The following is a 21,982-nucleotide window of genomic DNA, read 5'->3' on the forward strand; positions in this document are numbered from 1 at the left end:
GAGGAGAGAGAGGAGAGAGAGAGAGACAGAGAGAGAGACAGAGAGAGACAGAGAGAGAGGGAAAGAGAGAGAGAGAGAAAGAGAGAGAGAGAAAGAGAGAGAGAGAGAAAGAGAGAGAGATAATACATTTCTTTAATCTATCATTATCCCATGTATCACGGAAGGTAGATCAAAATAAAACATAACATGTTACATTCTTGTTTACAACCGTGTGGCGGACGAACACTCTCAACAACATCCCGTCTGTCTCTTCTGCTAATACCTTCAACAGCACAGTGAAATACACACAGCAGCCCTCCTGCTAATACCTTCAACAGCACAACACAGTGAAATACACACAGCAGCCCTCCTGCTAATACCTTCAACAGCACAACACAGTGAAATACACACAGCAGCTCTTCTGCTGATACCTTCAACAGCACAACACAGTGAAATACACACAGCAGCCCTTCTGCTGATACCTTCAACAGCACAACACAGTGAAATACACACAGCAACTCTTCTGCTGATACCTTCAACAGCACAACACAGTGAAATACACACAGCAGCTCTTCTGCTAATACCTTCAACAGCACAACACAGTGAAATACACACAGCAGCTCTTCTGCTAATACCTTCAACAGCACAACACAGTGAAATACACACAGCAGCCCTTCTGCTGATACCTTCAACAGCACAACACAGTGAAATACACACAGCAGCCCTTCTGCTGATACCTTCAACAGCACAACACAGTGAAATACACACAGCAGCCCTTCTGCTGATACCTTCAACAGCACAACACAGTGAAATACACACAGCAGCTCTTCTGCTGATACCTTCAACAGCACAACACAGTGAAATACACACAGCAGCTCTTCTGCTGATACCTTCAACAGCACAACACAGTGAAATACACACAGCAGCCCTTCTGCTAATACCTTCAACAGCACAACACAGTGAAATACACACAGCAGCCCTCCTGCTAATACCTTCAGCAGCACAACACAGTGAAATACACACAGCAGCCCTTCTGCTGATACCTTCAACAGCACAACACAGTGAAATACACACAGCAGCCCTCCTGCTAATACCTTCAGCAGCACAACACAGTGAAATACACACAGCAGCCCTTCTGCTGATACCTTCAACAGCACAACACAGTGAAATACACACAGCAGCCCTTCTGCTGATACCTTCAACAGCACAACACAGTGAAATACACACAGCAGCTCTTCTGCTGATACCTTCAACAGCACAACGCTAATAAATGGACGTCTCAGAGCCGTTGGAAACACTACGTTAAGACTCAGTTAGAGAAGAGAAAATCTACATCCACATTAAGATAAATATAATAAGGACTAATTCATAGGTGTGATTAAAAAACTTGTGGGTTTTGAGTTTAGTATTTTTTTTAAACGCCTTTTTTTCCTGAAGCGTCTTCCTGTCAACGTTTAAATGTACAACCACTGAGTCATGAAGTGTAGTATAAAATAATATATATATATATTTTAATGGAAGAATTAAACAAATTAATATAATTCCTGTTGTCATGCTGTGAGCCTGGCACGCTAGGCTACGGTAAAAACAAACACACTGTATATTTAAACACACAAACATTTACAGTATTACAATCGGTGTTATACAATACATATTTTCCGTGCTGGTTGTTTACAGTTCTTTACCGGGAGAATCCAACGTGAAAATGACATATTAAACTAGTGCTTTGAGAGTACCAAGTAGGCATTACTGTAAAATTTAAGTAAAAAACATTACTGTAGAATATCAGTCAAAACATTACTGTAATATATGAGTCCAAAACATTACTGTAGAATATCAGTCAAAACATTACTGTAATATATGAGTCCAAAACATTACTGTAGAATATCAGTCAAAACATTACTGTATTATATCAGTCCAAAACATTACTGTAGAATGTCAGTCAAAACATTACTGTAGAATATCAGTCAAAACATTACTGTAGAACAGTCCAAAACATTACTGTAGAATATCAGTCAAAACATTACTGTAGAATATCAGTCCAAAACATTACTGTAGAATATCAGTCAAAACATTACTGTAGAATATCAGTCAAAACATTACTGTAGAATATCAGTCCAAAACATTACTGTAGAATATCAGTCAAAACATTACTGTAGAATATCAGTCAAAACATTACTGTAGAATATCAGTCAAAACATTACTGTAGAATATCAGTCAAAACATTACTGTAGAATATCAGTCAAAACATTACTGTAGAATATCAGTCAAAACATTACTGTAGAATATCAGTCAAAACATTACTGTAGAATATCAGTCAAAACATTACTGTAGAACATCAGTCCAAACATTACTGTAGAATATCAGTCAAAACATTACTGTAGAATAAAACATTACTGTAGAATATCAGTCAAAACATTACTATAGTAAATCAATCCAAAACAAAACAATACTCCAATTAAAACTGGTTTATTCAGAGTGGGTCATTTGAAATGAGGGTAAAAAGGAGAAATTAGTGGCAAAGATGTGTGAATTATCTGAAGAAATAATATCTATTTCCAGGGGCCGTGGGTAAGGCTCGTCCTTCATCCAGACTGGTTGATGTTTAAAGGTCAAAGGTCATAGCTGGCTCCAACTCTTCTGAGGCGTGTGTGTGTGTGTGTGTATATGTGTGTGTGTGTGTGTGTGTGGTGGTGAGAGTCATGTTGAGAATTTACACCATTGGGGTCAACGCCCGAGGGACTCCAGTGTTGCCATGACGCCACCCAGACGATGGCATACCCGCCCCCCCTCCCCTCCGTCGCGTCGTTCTCTCAACCTCTCACGTTCTCATCGTTTTGATTTGATCTGGATAAAACAAACAAAAAACAATCAGATCTCAAAATGTTCTCCAAGAGAGGAGGGTTATAAGAGGTCATAAGAGGAGTTATGAACAGCGGAAGGTTTACAGGGATCTAGAGACACCATTATGGGGTTCTACTGCCAGTCTACTACACTAATGACGTGGACTAAAGGCCCATTATGGGGTTCTACTGCCAGTCTACTACACTAATGACGTGGACTAAAGGCCCATTATGGGGTTCTACTGCCAGTCTACTACACTAATGACGTGGACTAAAGGACCATTATGGGGTTCTACTGCCAGTCTGCTACACTAAACACTAATGACGTGGACTAAAGGTCCATTATGGGGTTCTACTGCCAGTCTACTACACTAAACACTAATGACGTGGACTAAAGGTCCATTATGGGGGTTCTACTGCCAGTCTACTACACTAATGACGTGGACTAAAGGCCCATTATGGGGTTCTACTGCCAGTCTACTACACTAATGACGTGGACTAAAGGACCATTATGGGGTTCTACTGCCAGTCTACTACACTAAACACTAATGACGTGGACTAAAGGTCCATTATGGGGTTCTACTGCCAGTCTACTACACTAATGACGTGGACTAAAGGCCCATTATGGGGTTCTACTGCCAGTCTACTACACTAATGACGTGGACTAAAGGACCATTATGGGGTTCTACTGCCAGTCTACTACACTAATGACGTGGACTAAAGGCCCATTATGGGGGTTCTACTGCCAGTCTACTACACTAATGACGTGGACTAAAGGCCCATTATGGGGTTCTACTGCCAGTCTGCTACACTAAACACTAATGACGTGGACTAAAGGCCCATTATGGGGGTTCTACTGCCAGTCTACTACACTAATGACGTGGACTAAAGGTCCATTATGGGGTTCTACTGCCAGTCTACTACACTAATGACGTGGACTAAAGGCCCATTATGGGGTTCTACTGCCAGTCTACTACACTAATGACGTGGACTAAAGGACCATTATGGGGTTCTACTGCCAGTCTACTACACTAATGACGTGGACTAAAGGCCCATTATGGGGTTCTACTGCCAGTCTACTACACTAATGACGTGGACTAAAGGTCCATTATGGGGTTCTACTGCCAGTCTACTACACTAAACACTAATGACGTGGACTAAAGGCCCATTATGGGGTTCTACTGCCAGTCTACTACACTAATGACGTGGACTAAAGGCCCATTATGGGGTTCTACTGCCAGTCTACTACACTAATGACGTGGACTAAAGGCCCATTATGGGGTTCTACTGCCAGTCTGCTACACTAAACACTAATGACGTGGACTAAAGGCCCATTATGGGGTTTTACTGCCAGTCTACTACACTAATGACGTGGACTAAAGGCCCATTATGGGGTTCTACTGCCAGTCTACTACACTAATGACGTGGACTAAAGGCCCATTATGGGGTTCTACTGCCAGTCTACTACACTAAACACTAATGACGTGGACTAAAGGCCCATTATGGGGTTCTACTGCCAGTCTACTACACTAATGACGTGGACTAAAGGCCCATTATGGGGTTCTACTGCCAGTCTACTACACTAATGACGTGGACTAAAGGCCCATTATGGGGTTCTACTGCCAGTCTACTACACTAAACACTAATGACGTGGACTAAAGGTCCATTATGGGGTTCTACTGCCAGTCTGCTACACTAATGACGTGGACTAAAGGCCCATTATGGGGTTCTACTGCCAGTCTACTACACTAATGACGTGGACTAAAGGTCCATTATGGGGTTCTACTGCCAGTCTGCTACACTAATGACGTGGACTAAAGGCCCATTATGGGGTTCTACTGCCAGTCTGCTACACTAAACACTAATGACGTGGACTAAAGGCCCATTATGGGGTTCTACTGCCAGTCTGCTACACTAAACACTAATGACGTGGACTAAAGGTCCATTATGGGGTTCTACTGCCAGTCTACAACACTAATGACGTGGACTAAAGGCCCATTATGGGGTTCTACTGCCAGTCTACTACACTAATGACGTGGACTAAAGGACCATTATGGGGTTCTACTGCCAGTCTACTACACTAATGACGTGGACTAAAGGTCCATTATGGGGTTCTACTGCCAGTCTGCTACACTAACGACGTGGACTAAAGGACCATTATGGGGTTCTACTGCCAGTCTACTACACTAATGACGTGGACTAAAGGTCCATTATGGGGTTCTACTGCCAGTCTGCTACACTAACGACGTGGACTAAAGGACCATTATGGGGTTCTACTGCCAGTCTACTACACTAAACACTAATGACGTGGACTAAAGGCCCATTATGGGGTTCTACTGCCAGTCTACTACACTAATGACTTGGACTAAAGGCCCATTATGGGGTTCTACTGCCAGTCTGCTACACTAAACACTAATGACGTGGACTAAAGGCCCATTATGGGGTTCTACTGCCAGTCTACTACACTAATGACGTGGACTAAAGGCCCATTATGGGGTTCTACTGCCAGTCTACTACACTAAACACTAATGACGTGGACTAAAGGTCCATTATGGGGGTTCTACTGCCAGTCTACTACACTAATGACGTGGACTAAAGGCCCATTATGGGGGTTCTACTGCCAGTCTGCTACACTAATGACGTGGACTAAAGGCCCATTATGGGGTTCTACTGCCAGTCTACTACACTAATGACGTGGACTAAAGGCCCATTATGGGGTTCTACTGCCAGTCTACTACACTAATGACGTGGACTAAAGGTCCATTATGGGGTTCTACTGCCAGTCTACTACACTAAACACTAATGACGTGGACTAAAGGCCCATTATGGGGTTCTACTGCCAGTCTGCTACACTAATGACGTGGACTAAAGGCCCATTATGGGGTTCTACTGCCAGTCTACTACACTAATGACGTGGACTAAAGGTCCATTATGGGGTTCTACTGCCAGTCTGCTACACTAACGACGTGGACTAAAGGACCATTATGGGGTTCTACTGCCAGTCTACTACACTAAACACTAATGACGTGGACTAAAGGCCCATTATGGGGTTCTACTGCCAGTCTACTACACTAATGACTTGGACTAAAGGCCCATTATGGGGTTCTACTGCCAGTCTGCTACACTAAACACTAATGACGTGGACTAAAGGCCCATTATGGGGTTCTACTGCCAGTCTACTACACTAATGACGTGGACTAAAGGCCCATTATGGGGTTCTACTGCCAGTCTACTACACTAAACACTAATGACGTGGACTAAAGGTCCATTATGGGGGTTCTACTGCCAGTCTACTACACTAATGACGTGGACTAAAGGCCCATTATGGGGGTTCTACTGCCAGTCTGCTACACTAATGACGTGGACTAAAGGCCCATTATGGGGTTCTACTGCCAGTCTACTACACTAATGACGTGGACTAAAGGCCCATTATGGGGTTCTACTGCCAGTCTACTACACTAATGACGTGGACTAAAGGCCCATTATGGGGTTCTACTGCCAGTCTGCTACACTAAACACTAATGACGTGGACTAAAGACCCATTATGGGGTTCTACTGCCAGTCTACTACACTAATGACTTGGACTAAAGGTCCATTATGGGGGTTCTACTGCCAGTCTGCTACACTAAACACTAATGACGTGGACTAAAGGCCCATTATGGGGTTCTACTGCCAGTCTACTACACTAATGACGTGGACTAAAGGCCCATTATGGGGTTCTACTGCCAGTCTGCTACACTAATGACGTGGACTAAAGGCCCATTATGGGGTTCTACTGCCAGTCTGCTACACTAATGACGTGGACTAAAGGCCCATTATGGGGTTCTACTGCCAGTCTGCTACACTAAACACTAATGACGTGGACTAAAGGCCCATTATGGGGTTCTACTGCCAGTCTACAACACTAAACACTAATGACGTGGACTAAAGGACCATTATGGGGTTCTACTGCCAGTCTACTACACTAAACACTAATGACGTGGACTAAAGGACCATTATGGGGTTCTACTGCCAGTCTACTACACTAAACACTAATGACGTGGACTAAAGGCCCATTATGGGGTTCTACTGCCAGTCTGCTACACTAATGACGTGGACTAAAGGCCCATTATGGGGTTCTACTGCCAGTCTGCTACACTAATGACGTGGACTAAAGGCCCATTATGGGGTTCTACTGCCAGTCTGCTACACTAATGACGTGGACTAAAGGCCCATTATGGGGTTCTACTGCCAGTCTACTACACTAATGACGTGGACTAAAGGCCCATTATGGGGTTCTACTGCCAGTCTGCTACACTAATGACGTGGACTAAAGGCCCATTATGGGGGTTCTACTGCCAGTCTACTACACTAATGACGTGGACTAAAGGCCCATTATGGGGTTCTACTGCCAGTCTACTACACTAACGACGTGGACTAAAGGCCCATTATGGGGTTCTACTGCCAGTCTACTACACTACTACACTAATGACATAAAATACTCACAGGGTCATTTCATCTACAGATGGAAGTCAAAATGGAAATAAACCATGATTTAAATGAAGCTATGGTTTCTTCATATCACATAACTGTGGTAAATCAATCAAACCCATTTCGTGAGCTGAAACCATGACAGAGAGAGAGAGTGGACTGTCTGTTAATACCTTGCAGCCAATCAACGCCTTCGAGTAAACCCTCTCCTTTCACAGCATCACTGGCACTGAAACAGACACAAAGAGAGCAAGTCAGTGAAAAACCAACGCTTCAACAACAATTAGAAAAGGCAGCGTTTTGTCATATATATATATATACATAAAAAAAAGGCCTGTTCTGGAGGTTGGACATAAAAAAAAAACAGACCGTATTAAATCTAAATGTACTGTAACTGACTGAATCGTGGATCTGGTCTAGAATCGTGAAATGTGTGCCAACAATGGATTCTGGGTGTTTTTATAACGAGTCCATCTACCAGATGTGCCAGGGCTTGTCCTTGATTTTCTCCAGACAGAGGAGCTGGGAGACCTTGACTGAAGAAAGGGCGTCTCTCACGTCCATCTTGTTGGCGAAGAACAGCAAGGGGATTCGCCGGTGTTTTATGTCTAAACACACGGAGAAGGGTAGAATCAGGGACACAAACAACGGCTTCAGAAAGTAGTGTTTACAGGCGGAATGTAAAAAAAAAAACGGATTTCGATTCGGATTTAGTGTCACCGGTCTACACACAATTACCCCGTAACGGCAAAGTGGAATCATGTTTTTAGAAAAGTTTACCAAATTAATTGGCTTGGTGTGTGTGGATGATTCACCTGGGTGGATGAGGAGTGTATAATGAGGATGATTCACCTGGGTGGTTGAGGAGTGTATAATGAGGAGGATGATTCACCTGGGTGGTTGAGGAGTGTATAATGAGGAGGATGATTCACCTGGGTGGATGAGGAGTGTATAATGAGGATGATTCACCTGGGTGGTTGAGGAGTGTATAATGAGGAGGATGATTCACCTGGGTGGTTGAGGAGTGTATAATGAGGATGATGATTCACCTGGGTGATTGAGGAGTGTCTAATGAGGAGGATGCTTCACCTGGGTGATTGAGGAGTGTATAATGAGGAGGATGATTCACCTGGGTGGTTGAGGAGTGTATAATGAGGAGGATGATTCACCTGGGTGGTTGAGGAGTGTATAATGAGGAGGATGATTCACCTGGGTGGTTGAGGAGTGTATAATGAGGATGATTCACCTGGGTGATTGAGGAGTGTATAATGAGGATGATTCACCTGGGTGGTTGAGGAGTGTATAATGAGGAGGATGATTCACCTGGGTGGTTGAGGAGTGTATAATGAGGATGATTCACCTGGGTGATTGAGGAGTGTATAATGAGGATGATTCACCTGGGTGGTTGAGGAGTGTATAATGAGGAGGATGATTCACCTGGGTGGTTGAGGAGTGTATAATGTGGAGGATGATTCACCTAGGTGGATGAGGAGTGTATAATGAGGATGATTCACCTGGATGGATGAGGAGTGTATAATGAGGATGATTCACCTGGGTGGTTGAGGAGTGTATAATGAGGAGGATGATTCACCTGGGTGGATGAGGAGTGTATAATGAGGATGATTTGCCTGGGTGGTTGAGGAGTGTATAATGTGGAGGATGATTCACCTGGGTGGATGAGGAGTGTATAATGAGGATGATTCACCTGGGTGGTTGAGGAGTGTATAATGTGTTGGATGATTCACCTGGGTGGATGAGGAGTGTATAATGAGGATGATTCACCTGGGTGGTTGAGGAGTGTATAATGTGTTGAATGATTCACCTGGGTGGTTGAGGAGTGTATAATGAGGATGATTTACCTGGGTGATTGAGGAGTGTATAATGTGTTGGATGATTCACCTGGATGGATGAGGAGTGTATAATGAGGATGATTCACCTGGGTGGTTGAGGAGTGTATAATGAGGAGGATGATTCACCTGGGTGGTTGAGGAGTGTATAATGAGGAGGATGATTCACCTGGGTGGATGAGGAGCGTATAATGAGGAGGATGATTCACCTGGGTGGTTGAGGAGTGTATAATGTGTTGGATGATTCACCTGGGTGGATGAGGAGTGTATAATGAGGATGATTCACCTGGGTGGTTGAGGAGTGTATAATGAGGAGGATGATTCACCTGGGTGGTTGAGGAGTGTATAATGAGGAGGATGATTCACCTGGGTGGTTGAGGAGTGTATAATGAGGATGATTCACCTGGGTGGTTGAGGAGTGTATAATGAGGATGATTCACCTGGGTGGTTGAGGAGTGTATAATGTGTTGGATGATTCACCTGGGTGGTTGAGGAGTGTATAATGAGTAGGATGATTCACCTGGGTGGTTGAGGAGTGTATAATGAGGAGGATGATTCACCTGGGTGGTTGAGGAGTGTATAATGAGGAGGATGATTCACCTGGGTGGTTGAGGAGTGTATAATGAGGATGATTCACCTGGGTGGTTGAGGAGTGTATAATGAGGAGGATGATTCACCTGGGTGGTTGAGGAGTGTATAATGAGGAGGATGATTCACCTGGGTGGTTGAGGAGTGTATAATGAGGAGGATGATTCACCTGGGTGGTTGAGGAGTGTATAATGTGTTGGATGATTCACCTGGGTGGATGAGGAGTGTATAATGAGGATGATTCACCTGGGTGGTTGAGGAGTGTATAATGAGGATGATTCACCTGGGTGATTGAGGAGTGTATAATGAGGATGATTCACCTGGGTGGTTGAGGAGTGTATAATGAGGAGGATGATTCACCTGGGTGGATGAGGAGTGTATAATGAGGATGATTCACCTGGGTGGTTGAGGAGTGTATAATGAGGATGATTCACCTGGGTGGTTGAGGAGTGTATAATGTGTTGGATGATTCACCTGGGTGGTTGAGGAGTGTATAATGAGGAGGATGATTCACCTGGGTGGTTGAGGAGTGTATAATGTGGAGGATGATTCACCTGGGTGGATGAGGAGTGTATAATGAGGATGATTCACCTGGGTGGTTGAGGAGTGTATAATGAGGATGATTCACCTGGGTGGATGAGGAGTGTATAATGAGGAGGATGATTCACCTGGGTGGTTGAGGAGTGTATAATGAGGATGATTCACCTGGGTGGTTGAGGAGTGTATAATGTGTTGGATGATTCACCTGGGTGGATGAGGAGTGTATAATGAGGATGATGATTCACCTGGGTGGTTGAGGAGTGTATAATGAGGAGGATGATTCACCTGGGTGGTTGAGGAGTGTATAATGAGGAGGATGATTCACCTGGGTGGTTGAGGAGTGTATAATGTGTTGGATGATTCACCTGGGTGGATGAGGAGTGTATAATGAGGATGATTCACCTGGGTGATTGAGGAGCGTATCCAGTTCTTCTTTAGCGACCACCATCCTCAACTTGTCTCCACTGTCCACCACAAAGATGATGGCTTGACCCTCCCTGGGGGGAGAGTGGGGGCAAGGGTCAACACGACTCACTGTCAGTACTACCTACCGTGTGTGTGTGTGTGTGTCAGTATGTGTGCATGTGTTTATATGTGTGTGTGTCACTGTGTGTTTATCACTGTGTCTGTGTGTCACTGTGTGTGTGTGTGTGTCACCTTCTGTGTGTATGTGTGTGTGTGTGTGTGTGTCACTGTGTGTTTATCACTGTGTGTGTGTGTCACTGTGTGTATGTGTGTGTGTGTGTGTTTATCACTGTTTGTGTTTATCACTGTGTGCATGTCACTGTATAAGTGTGTGTGTCTGCGCGTGTGTGTGTGTGTGTGTGTGTGTGTGTGTGTGTGTGTGTGTGTGTGTGTGCGTGTGTATCACTGTGTGTGTGTGCCCGAACAGACTCACTTGTAGTAATGTTCCCAGAGGTTTCTGTATCGCCCTTGGCCAGACATGTCGAACACTGTGAAGGAGAGACTGGAGAGAAGAGAAGGATTTAGACTGGAGAGAAGAGGAGGATTTAGACTGGAGAGAAGAGGAGGATTTAGACTGGAGAGAAGAGGAGGATTTAGACTGGAGAGAAGAGGAGGTTTTAGAAGACTGGAGAGAAGAGGAGGTTTTAGACTGGAGAGAAGAGGAGGATTTAGAAGACTGGAGAGAAGAGGAAAATATAGAAGACTGGAGAGAAGACGAGGATTTAGACTGGAGAGAAGAGGAGGATTTAGAAGACTGGAGAGAAGAGAAGGTTTTAGACTGGAGAGAAGAGGAGGATTTAGACTGGAGAGAAGAGGAGGATTTAGACTGGAGAGAAGAGGAGGATTTAGACTGGAGAGAAGAGGAGGATTTAGACTGGAGAGAAGAGGAGGATTTAGAAGACTGGAGAGAAGAGGAAAATATAGAAGACTGGAGAGAAGAGGAGGATTTAGACTGGAGAGAAAAGGAGGATTTAGAAGACTGGAGAGAAGAGAAGGTTTTAGACTGGAGAGAAGAGGAGGATTTAGACTGGAGAGAAGAGGAGGATTTAGAAGACTGGAGAGAAGAGGAGGATTTAGAAGACTGGAGAGAAGAGGAGGATTTAGACTGGAGAGAAGAGGAGGATTTAGACTGGAGAGAAGAGGAGGATTTAGACTGGAGAGAAGCGTAGGATTTAGACTGGAGAGAAGAGGAGGATTTAGACTGGAGAGAAGAGGAGGATTTAGACTGGAGAGAAGAGGAGGATTTAGACTGGAGAGAAGAGGAGGATTTAGACTGGAGAGAAGAGAAGGTTTTAGAAGACTGGAGAGAAGAGAAGGTTTTAGACTGGAGAGATGAGAATTTAGAAGACTGGAGAGAAGAGGCGGATTTAGACTGGAGAGAAGAGGAGCATTTAGACTGGAGAGAAGAGGAGGATTTAGACTGGAGAGAAGAGAAGGATTTAGAAGACGACTGGAGAGAAGAGAAGGTTTTAGAAGACTGGAGAGCACTATATTGGAAATAGGATGCCATTTGGGACCCATACAAGGACATCGTAGTGGTAACGTTCAGACAACGTTCCCCAACAACCTTCAAGGTTCAGAACATCTGATCATCGTACATTCATCCATTATTGTCTCATTGATTACCTTGATGTCTTGAACTTCTCTATGCTGAAGCCAATGGTCGGGACGATGTCTTGTGTCTGGGCCTGCATGACACAGGAATACATTAGTATTGGTTAATTAAACAGGAATAGATTAGTAATGGTTAATTAAACAGGAATACATTAGTAATGGTTAATTAAACAGGAATAGATTAGTAATGGTTAATTAAACATGAATAGATTAGTAATGGTTCATTAAACAGGAATAGATTAGTAGTGGTTAATTACACAGGAATAGATTAGTATTGGTTCATTAAACAGGAATAGATTAAACAGGAATAGATTAGTAATGGTTAAATAAACAGGAATAGATTAGTAATGGTTAATTAAACAGGAATAGATTAGTAGTGGTTAATTAAACAGGAATAGATTAAACAGGAATAGATTAGTAGTGGTTAATTACACAGGAATAGATTAGTAGTGGTTAATTACACAGGAATAGATTAAACAGGAATAGATTAGTAGTGGTTAATTAAACAGGAATAGATTAAACAGGAATAGATTAGTAGTGGTTAATTACACAGGAATAGATTAAACAGGAATAGATTAGTAGTAGTTAATTACACAGGAATAGATTAAACAGGAATAGATTAGTAGTGGTTAATTAAACAGGAATAGATTAGTAGTGGTTAATTAAAAAGGAATAGATTAGTAGTGGTTAATTAAACAGGAATAGATTAGTAGTGGTTAAATACACAGGAATAGATTAGTAGTGGTTAATTAAACAGGAATAGATTAGTAGTGGTTAATTAAACAGGAATAGATTAGTAGTGGTTAATTAAGCAGGAATAGATTAGTAGTGGTTAATTAAACAGGAATAGATTAGTAATGGTTAATTACACAGGAATAGATTAGTAATGGTTAATTAAACAGGAATAGATTAGTAATGGTTCATTAAACAGGAATAGATTAGTAATGGTTAATTAAACAGGAATACATTAGTAATGGTTAATTAAACAGGAATAGATTAGTAATGGTTAATTAAACATGAATAGATTAGTAATGGTTCATTAAACAGGAATAGATTAGTAGTGGTTAATTACACAGGAATAGATTAGTAATGGTTCATTAAACAGGAATAGATTAAACAAGAATAGATTAGTAATGGTTAAATAAACAGGAATAGATTAGTAATGGTTAAATAAACAGGAATAGATTAGTAATGGTTAATTAAACAGGAATAGATTAGTAGTGGTTAATTAAACAGGAATAGATTAAACAGGAATAGATTAGTAGTGGTTAATTACACAGGAATATATTAGTAGTGGTTAATTACACAGGAATAGATTAAACAGGAATAGATTAGTAGTGGTTAATTACACAGGAATATATTAGTAGTGGTTAATTACACAGGAATAGATTAAACAGGAATAGATTAGTAGTGGTTAATTAAACAGGAATATATTAAACAGGAATAGATTAGTAGTGGTTAATTACACAGGAATAGATTAAACAGGAATAGATTAGTAGTGGTTAATTACACAGGAATAGATTAAACAGGAATAGATTAGTAGTGGTTAATTAAACAGGAACAGATTAGTAGTGGTTAATTAAACAGGAATAGATTAGTAATGGTTAATTAAACAGGAATAGATTAGTAATGGTTAATTAAACAGGAATAGATTAGTAATGGCTAATTAAACAGGAATAGATTAGTAATGGCTAATTAAACAGGAATAGATTAGTAGTGGTTAATTAAACAGGAATAGATTAAACAGGAATAGATTAGTAGTGGTTAATTAAACAGGAATAGATTAGTAATGGTTAATTAAACAGGAATAGATTAGTAATGGTTAATTAAACAGGAATAGATTAGTAGTGGTTAATTAAACAGGAATAGATTAAACAGGAATAGATTTTTGGTTCAGATTTAAAAACTACAGTTGTGCATCTAGACATGAAGCCTTTACCAAGATCAGAAATCATCAGGAACAACTAGAAACCTCTGGACTGTCTCCAAGACGTTTGGAGTGGACAGGAAGTGGTTGATGCAGAGAGAGAGAAGAAGACCAGGGGTGAAGGATATCAGGGATAGAGGACCTCCAAGACGTTTGGAGTGGACAGGAAGTGATTGATGAGAGAGAAGAAGAAGACCAGGGGTGAAGGACATCAGGGATAGAGGACCTACAGGGGTGGATAAACATGCTAACAAGTTAGGGACTTGAAGATGACTATTGGGCGACTCCTCATGCAGTTAGGGCCGGGGCATTGTCCTACTGCTGACCTTCGTTCATCCAGGTGATTCTGTTAATTGGTCCACCAACCTGTACCTTTGTAATACAACAGTAGAGGCCATTTGAAACTGTCTTCAGACAGGCTTTAGGAAGACAAGTTGAACTAACTAACAAGAGGAGCAGGACATAAAATGTGAATCAACATTCAATAATGAATTGAAAGTTGTGTGTTCGTTCGGGTCGTTGTTGCATGGCCTCTTACAGACCCTCCATCCATGACCTCACTTCCTGTAGCAGGACTTTTCTATTCTACACATTACAGATCCTCCATCTCCTCCTCTCTCTCTCCATCTCTTCCTCTCTCTCCCCCATCTCTCTCTCCATCTCCTCCTCTCTCCCCCATCTCCTGCTCTCTCTCATCTCCTCCACTCTCTCTCTCTCCATCTACTCCTCTCTCATCTCCTCCTCTCTCCCCCATCTCCTGCTCTCTCTCATCTCGTCTCTCTCTCCATCTCCTCCTCTCTCCCCCATCTCCTGCTCTCTCTCTCATCTCCTCCTCTCTCCCTCCATCTCCTCCTCTCTCCCTCCATCTCCTCCTCTCTCTCTCTCTCTCCATCTCCTGCTCTCTCTCATCTCCTCTCTCTCCCCCATCTCTCTCTCTATCTCCTCTTCTCTCTCTCCATCTCCTCCTCTCTCTCTCCCCATTTCCTCCTCTCTCTCCCCCATCTCTCTCTCCATCTCCTTTTCTCTCTCTCCATCTCCTCCTCTCTCTCTCCATCTCTTCCTCTCTCTCCCCCATCTCTCTCTCCATCTCCTCCTCTCTCTCTCCCCATTTCCTCCTCTCTCTCCCCATCTCTCTCTCCATCTCCTCCTCTCTCTCTCTCCATTTCCTCCTCTCTCTCTCTCTCTCTCCCCATTTCCTCCTCTCTCTCTCCCCCCATCTCCTCCTCTCTCCCTGCGGTGTCTCCTTGTTCCTCTCTCCACCATCCCTCTTCAGGAGGACATGGAATCCGTACCCTCTGAAAACCAGTAACTATACTGACTTACAGCAAACCACTAACTCATTCTCATGTCGACCATGAAGTAAGTAGGCCTGATCGATCCAGGCTACTAGCGAAGACTTACATTGAACGGTTTGAGTTGGTTGATGATGGTGGTCTTGCCGCTGTTGTCCAATCCCAGACACAGAACATTCACTTCCTTCTTCTTCAACCCCAGCCAGCCGGCTAGTTTATCAAACAGACCCATTGTTATTCCGTCTTACTCCCGGTGGGGTCTCTGTTGAATAAAAATATACATATATATATATTATATTATAGTAGCTAAGACCATCACAAAGCAATAAACGTGTGACAACTGCAAATCCGGGGTGTAGGGTCTAATCATTAGTCCAAAGAACCCGGGGTGTAGGGCCTAATCATTAGTCCAAACAACCCGGGTCTAATCATTAGCCAAACAACCCAGGGCGTAGGGCCTAATCATTAGTCCAAACAACCCGGGGCGTAGGGTCTAATCATTAGTCCAAACAACCCGGGGCGTAGGGTCTAATCATTAGTCCAAACAACCTGGGGCGTAGGGTCTAATCATTAGTCCAAACAACCCGGGGCGTAGGGCCTAATCATTAGTCCAAACAACCCGGGGCGTAGGGTCTAATCATTAGTCCAAACAACCCGAGGCGTAGGGTCTAATCATTAGTCCAAAGAACCCAGGGTGTAGGGCCTAATCATTAGTCCAAACAACCCGGGTCTAATCATTAGCCAAACAACCCAGGGCGTAGGGCCTAATCATTAGTCCAAACAACCCGGGGCGTAGGGTCTAATCATTAGTCCAAACAACCCGGGGCGTAGGGTCTAATCATTAGTCCAAACAACCCGGGGCGTAGGGCCTAATCATTAGTCCAAACAACCCGGGGCGTAGGGTCTAATCATTAGTCCAAACAACCCGGGGCGTAGGGTCTAATCATTAGTCCAAACAACCCGGGGCGTAGGGCCTAATCATTAGTCCAAACAACCCGAGGCGTAGGGTCTAATCATTAGTCAAAGGAACCCAGGGTGTAGGGCCTAATCATTAGTCCAAACAACCCGGGTCTAATCATTAGCCAAACAACCCAGGGCGTAGGGCCTAATCATTAGTCCAAACAACCCGGGGTGTAGGGTCTAATCATTAGTCCAAACAACCCGGGGCGTAGGGTCTAATCATTAGTCCAAACAACCCGAGGCGTAGGGTCTAATCATTAGTCCAAAGAACCCAGGGTGTAGGGCCTAATCATTAGTCCAAACAACCCGGGTCTAATCATTAGCCAAACAACCCAGGGCGTAGGGCCTAATCATTAGTCCAAACAACCCGGGGCGTAGGGTCTAATCATTAGTCCAAACAACCCGGGGCGTAGGGTCTAATCATTAGTCCAAACAACCCGGGGCGTAGGGCCTAATCATTAGTCCAAACAACCCGGGGCGTAGGGTCTAATCATTAGTCCAAACAACCCGGGGCGTAGGGTCTAATCATTAGTCCAAACAACCCGGGGCGTAGGGCCTAATCATTAGTCCAAACAACCCGAGGCGTAGGGTCTAATCATTAGTCCAAAGAACCCAGGGTGTAGGGCCTAATCATTAGTCCAAACAACCCGGGTCTAATCATTAGCCAAACAACCCAGGGCGTAGGGCCTAATCATTAGTCCAAACAACCCGGGGTGTAGGGTCTAATCATTAGTCCAAACAACCCGGGGCGTAGGGTCTAATCATTAGTCAAAACAACCCGGGGCGTAGGGTCTATTCATTAGTCCAAACAACCCGGGGTGTAGGGTCTAATCATTAGTCCAAACAACCCGGGGCGTAGGGTCTAATCATTAGTCCAAACAACCCGAGGCGTAGGGTCTAATCATTAGTCCAAAGAACCCAGGGTGTAGGGCCTAATCATTAGTCCAAACAACCCGGGTCTAATCATTAGCTAAACAACCCAGGGCGTAGGGCCTAATCATTAGTCCAAACAACCCGGGGTGTAGGGTCTAATCATTAGTCCAAACAACCCGGGGTGTAGGGTCTAATCATTAGTCCAAACAACCCGGGGCGTAGGGTCTAATCATTAGTCCAAACAACCCGAGGCGTAGGGCCTAATCATTAGTCCAAAGAACCCAGGGCGTAGGGCCTAATCATTAGTCCAAACAACCCGGGTCTAATCATTAGCCAAACAACCCAGGGCATAGGGCCTAATCATTAGTCCAAACAACCCGGGGTGTAGGGTCTAATCATTAGTCCAAACAACCCGGGGCGTAGGGTCTAATCATTAGTCCAAACAACCTGGGGCGTAGGGTCTAATCATTAGTCCAAACAACCCGGGGCGTAGGGCCTAATCATTAGTCCAAACAACCCGGGGCGTAGGGTCTAATCATTAGTCCAAACAACCCGGGGCGTAGGGCCTAATCATTAGTCCAAACAACCCGGGGCGTAGGGTCTAATCATTAGTCCAAACAACCCGGGGCGTAGGGCCTAATCATTAGTCCAAACAACCCGGGGCGTAGGGCCTAATCATTAGTCCAAACAACCCGGGGCGTAGGGTCTAATCATTAGTCCAAACAACCCGGGGCGTAGGGCCTAATCATTAGTCCAAACAACCCGGGGCGTAGGGCCTAATCATTAGTCCAAACAACCCGGGGCGTAGGGCCTAATCATTAGTCCAAACAACCCGGGGCGTAGGGCCTAATCATTAGTCCAAACAACCCGGGGCGTAGGGTCTAATCATTAGTCCAAACAACCCGGGGCGTAGGGCCTAATCATTAGTCCAAACAACCCGGGGCGTAGGGGCTAATCATTAGTCCAAACAACCCGGGGCGTAGGGTCTAATCATTAGTCCAAACAACCCGGGGCATAGGGTCTAATCATTAGTCCAAACAGTTGCAAAACGAGTTTCAATTGGACAAATTCAGATAGGACTCCGACATTGTTCGTCCTAATACTTCTATATTTCATAATTACATTCTTGTACTTTTTAGATTAGTGTGTATTGTTAGATACTACTGCACTGCTGGAGCTAGGAACAAAACCATTTCACTACACTGGCAATAACATCTGCTAAATATGTGTACGCGACCAACAAAATGTGATTTGATTTGTTCAATCTGAACTCTGACCTGCGGAAGGCAGCAATACGCAACACAGCGTCTAGTCTGCCGGAAATTCACACGAAGAAGAAGAGGGTTTAGCCGCTAGCTACCCGACTGGCTAACTTAGCATTTACAATAGTTACAGCAAGCACCACACGTAGCAATATGTTTTTCTTCTTCCAGATCATAACATTTAGGGTAGTTTAGGGTCTCGTTTTTATTCGTAACTAATGCGTCAGCAACAACGAAAGAGAATGAAGTTGATACCCTTTCTGATGTAGCTAGCTAGTTAGCGTAACATGCTAGGATAGCTAGCTAACTGTTAATACATTAGCAAACTGACGTTAGCTAGCCATCTGGTTAGATAGTTAGCAGCGTGGCTAGCTAGCTATTTTAGTAAACCTTCATCCTTGGACCTAGTTTACCAAAACGTAGTTTGACCAGTTTTGAGTTGACTAAACTGGGTTTAATGGGATGTACTCAATGTGCCTATAATCTCATTGAAAGAAACGATAGCTAGCTAGCCTAGCAAACGTTAGCTATCTTCTTCCAGCAGCATATGTGCAATGTATCTTCTCTTTACCTTGTAAGAGATCTTTTGTACGATTCTTCAAACTTTTTTTTTTCTTTCTTCAAATATCAAACGTTTCGTTTCGAAACCCCCCAAGTCATAACGATGACATGTTGATATTGTCAGTCATTTCTCTGGTCACAACATGCCAGTGTTTTGGTCCTCAGGAAGCACTGGGAGTTTACACGGCGTTGTCTGGGCGACGGACACGACGTCGATAAGACTTTATGTATCTGGCTCAAGTCCACCATCACCAGGATATCACGGGCATTACAAACAACTTACATTTTACATTTTAGTCATTTAGCAGACGCTCTTATCCAGAGCCACTTACAGTAGTGAATGCATACATTTCATACATTCTTTCCCCCCCATACTGGTCCCCCGTGGGAATCGAACCCACAACCCTGGCGTTGCAAACACCATGCTCTACCAACTGAGCCACACGGGACCAATGATGACAGACCATTTTTTCTTTTACCATAAAATGACTAAATCACACCAATAGCAAGAATATTTTAATAGTTGAGTCCAAATGATAGCAATACTATATAACAACAACACCCCCCAGTAGAGTGTACTTTTTATTTAATTTTTTACAAACACCCAGCCTGCAAGGCTTTTATTGATCACCAGTTAGGGCGTACAATGTCCCTTAATAAATTATACAAAAATACATTTGAAAATTGTAAGGAGGAAGAAAAAAAAAGCATTCGTAATGTGTATATGTATGCTACTACAGATCCCAGAGTGCATTGCTGAGATGGGAGGGAGGAAGTGAGTGGGCAGGAAGTGTGTGTCCCCCCCCTCCAAAACGTCCTGAGCACCTGTTGCACAGATCCACTCCATGAGAGCTCTCAATGTCAGGATAATATGTGGGGATCTGTCCAGCGACAGCGATGAATGAGGACGATGATTGGTGTGTGTGTGTGTGTGTGTGTGTGTGTGTGCGCTTGCGTGGGAGGGGGAGAGAGAAAGAGAACATTCTTATCATTCACCCTAGTCAAGTGTGTTGTCTGAGTCTATTTATCCTGTCAGTGTGAATATTGATGTATCTGTCTGAGTCTATTTATCCTGTCAGTGTGAATATTGATGTATCTGTCTGAGTCTATTTATCCTGTCAGTGTGAATATTGTTGTATCTGTCTGAGTCTATTTATCCTGTCAGTGTGAATATTGATGTATCTGTCTGAGTCTATTTATCCTGTCAGTGTGAATATTGATGTATCTGTCTGAGTCTATTTAACCTGTCAGTGTGTATATTGATGTATCTGTCTGAGTCTATTTATCCTGTCAGTGTGAATATTGATGTATCTGTCTGAGTCTATTTATCCTGTCAGTGTGAATATTGATGTATCTGTCTGAGTCTATTTATCCTGTCAGTGTGTATATTGATGTATCTGTCTGAGTCTATTTATCCTGTCAGTGTGTATATTGATGTATCTGTCTGAGTCTATTTATCCTGTCAGTGTGTATATTGATGTATCTGTCTGAGTCTATTTATCCTGTCAGTGTGAATATTGATGTATCTGTCTGAGTCTATTTATCCTGTCAGTGTGAATATTGATGTGTTGTATCTGTCTATTTAACCTGTCAGTGTGAATATTAAAGTTTTGTATTTCCTACCATGGTTTCATCATGTTTTCCAAAGGCCCTTGGTCCCTAATACATTAACCTACATTAGTACCCCATCCCAGAACAACAGGACAGAAAAATATAGAATATTCAGGCCTCTCCAGCCCTGTTCCTGAATAGCTACCGTCCAGAAGGTTTTAACTCCAACCCTGTTCCTGGAGAGAGACCCTCCTGTAGGTTTATAATCCAACCATGTTCCTGGAGAGAGACCCTCCTGTAGGTTTATAATCCAACCCTGTTCCTGGAGAGAGACCCTCCTGTAGGTTTCAGGGTTGGAGTTAAAACCTGCAGGAGGGTATGTTCTCAAAGGAACAGGGTTGGAGTTAAAACCTACAGGAGGGTATCTCTCCAGGAACAGGGCTGGATTATAAACCTACAGGAGGGTATCTCTCTAGGAACAGGGTTGGAGTTAAAACCTACGGGAGGGTATCTCTCCAGGAACAGGGCTGGATTATAAACCTACAGGAGGGTATCTCTCCAGGAACAGGGCTGGAGAGCCCTGCTCTAGATACTCAAGCACTATGGATTGTATTGCAGTCAAAGTAAAGTATTTCTTATGGTACATGTCTTGAGGTTGTTTTCGGTTGGTGATTTGTTGTGGAGTTGAGCTGCACTCTTCTTCGTGTTCTGTAAAGTGAGGAAACTGTAGCCTGGTCCCAGATCTGCTGTAGCCTGGTCCCAGATCTGCTGTAGCCTGGTCCCAGATCTGTTGGTGCCCTTGACTACTTTGTCCTTGTCAAGCCAAACAAGGCAGGGCAATGAGTGACGAAGCGTGACCTAGCAGAAACAGACTTGTCAGTCAGCCAGCTAAGGAGACTGCATATTGCTGAGTAAAGATATAGATTGTGGATGAAAACTAAACAAGGCTGTCTATTCAAACTAAACAAGGCTGTCTATTCAAACTAAACAAGGCTGTCTATTCAAACTAAACAAGGCTGAATAATCAAACTAAACAAGGCTGTCTATTCAAACTAAACAAGGCTGTCTATTCAAACTAAACAAGGCTGAATAATCAAACTAAACAAGGCTGTCTATTCAAACTAAACAAGGCTGTCTATTCAAACTAAACAAGGCTGTCTATTCAAACTAAACAAGGCTTTTTCACAGAACATGACTTTTGCACAAATAC

At 43.3% G+C, this 21,982-nt stretch overlaps 1 protein-coding gene and 1 long non-coding RNA gene across 2 annotated transcripts; both read right to left on the reverse strand.

Annotated features, from left to right (window-relative positions):
* Positions 1-1,515: 1,515 nt before the first annotated feature.
* Positions 1,516-19,448, reverse strand: LOC115183898 (ADP-ribosylation factor-like protein 6). Its single transcript, XM_029744874.1, has 8 exons — positions 19,232-19,448; positions 15,675-15,827; positions 12,359-12,420; positions 11,166-11,234; positions 10,670-10,764; positions 7,771-7,900; positions 7,466-7,521; positions 1,516-2,826 (listed from the first exon to the last, which is right to left on the reverse strand). The coding sequence occupies exons 2-8, from the start codon at positions 15,795-15,797 to the stop codon at positions 2,801-2,803; spliced, it is 561 nt and encodes a 186-aa protein (XP_029600734.1). The 5' UTR covers positions 15,798-15,827; positions 19,232-19,448; the 3' UTR covers positions 1,516-2,800.
* Positions 19,449-19,722: 274 nt separating this feature from the next.
* LOC115183901 (uncharacterized) lies at positions 19,723-20,999 on the reverse strand. Its single transcript, XR_003874122.1, has 2 exons — positions 20,809-20,999; positions 19,723-20,766 (listed from the first exon to the last, which is right to left on the reverse strand). It is a non-coding gene; the product is annotated as an uncharacterized LOC115183901 (long non-coding RNA).
* Between the last annotated feature and the right edge of the window lie 983 nt (positions 21,000-21,982).

Source organism: Salmo trutta, unplaced genomic scaffold (assembly GCF_901001165.1).
Source record: "Salmo trutta unplaced genomic scaffold, fSalTru1.1, whole genome shotgun sequence".
Classification (NCBI taxonomy): Eukaryota; Metazoa; Chordata; class Actinopteri; order Salmoniformes; family Salmonidae; genus Salmo; species Salmo trutta.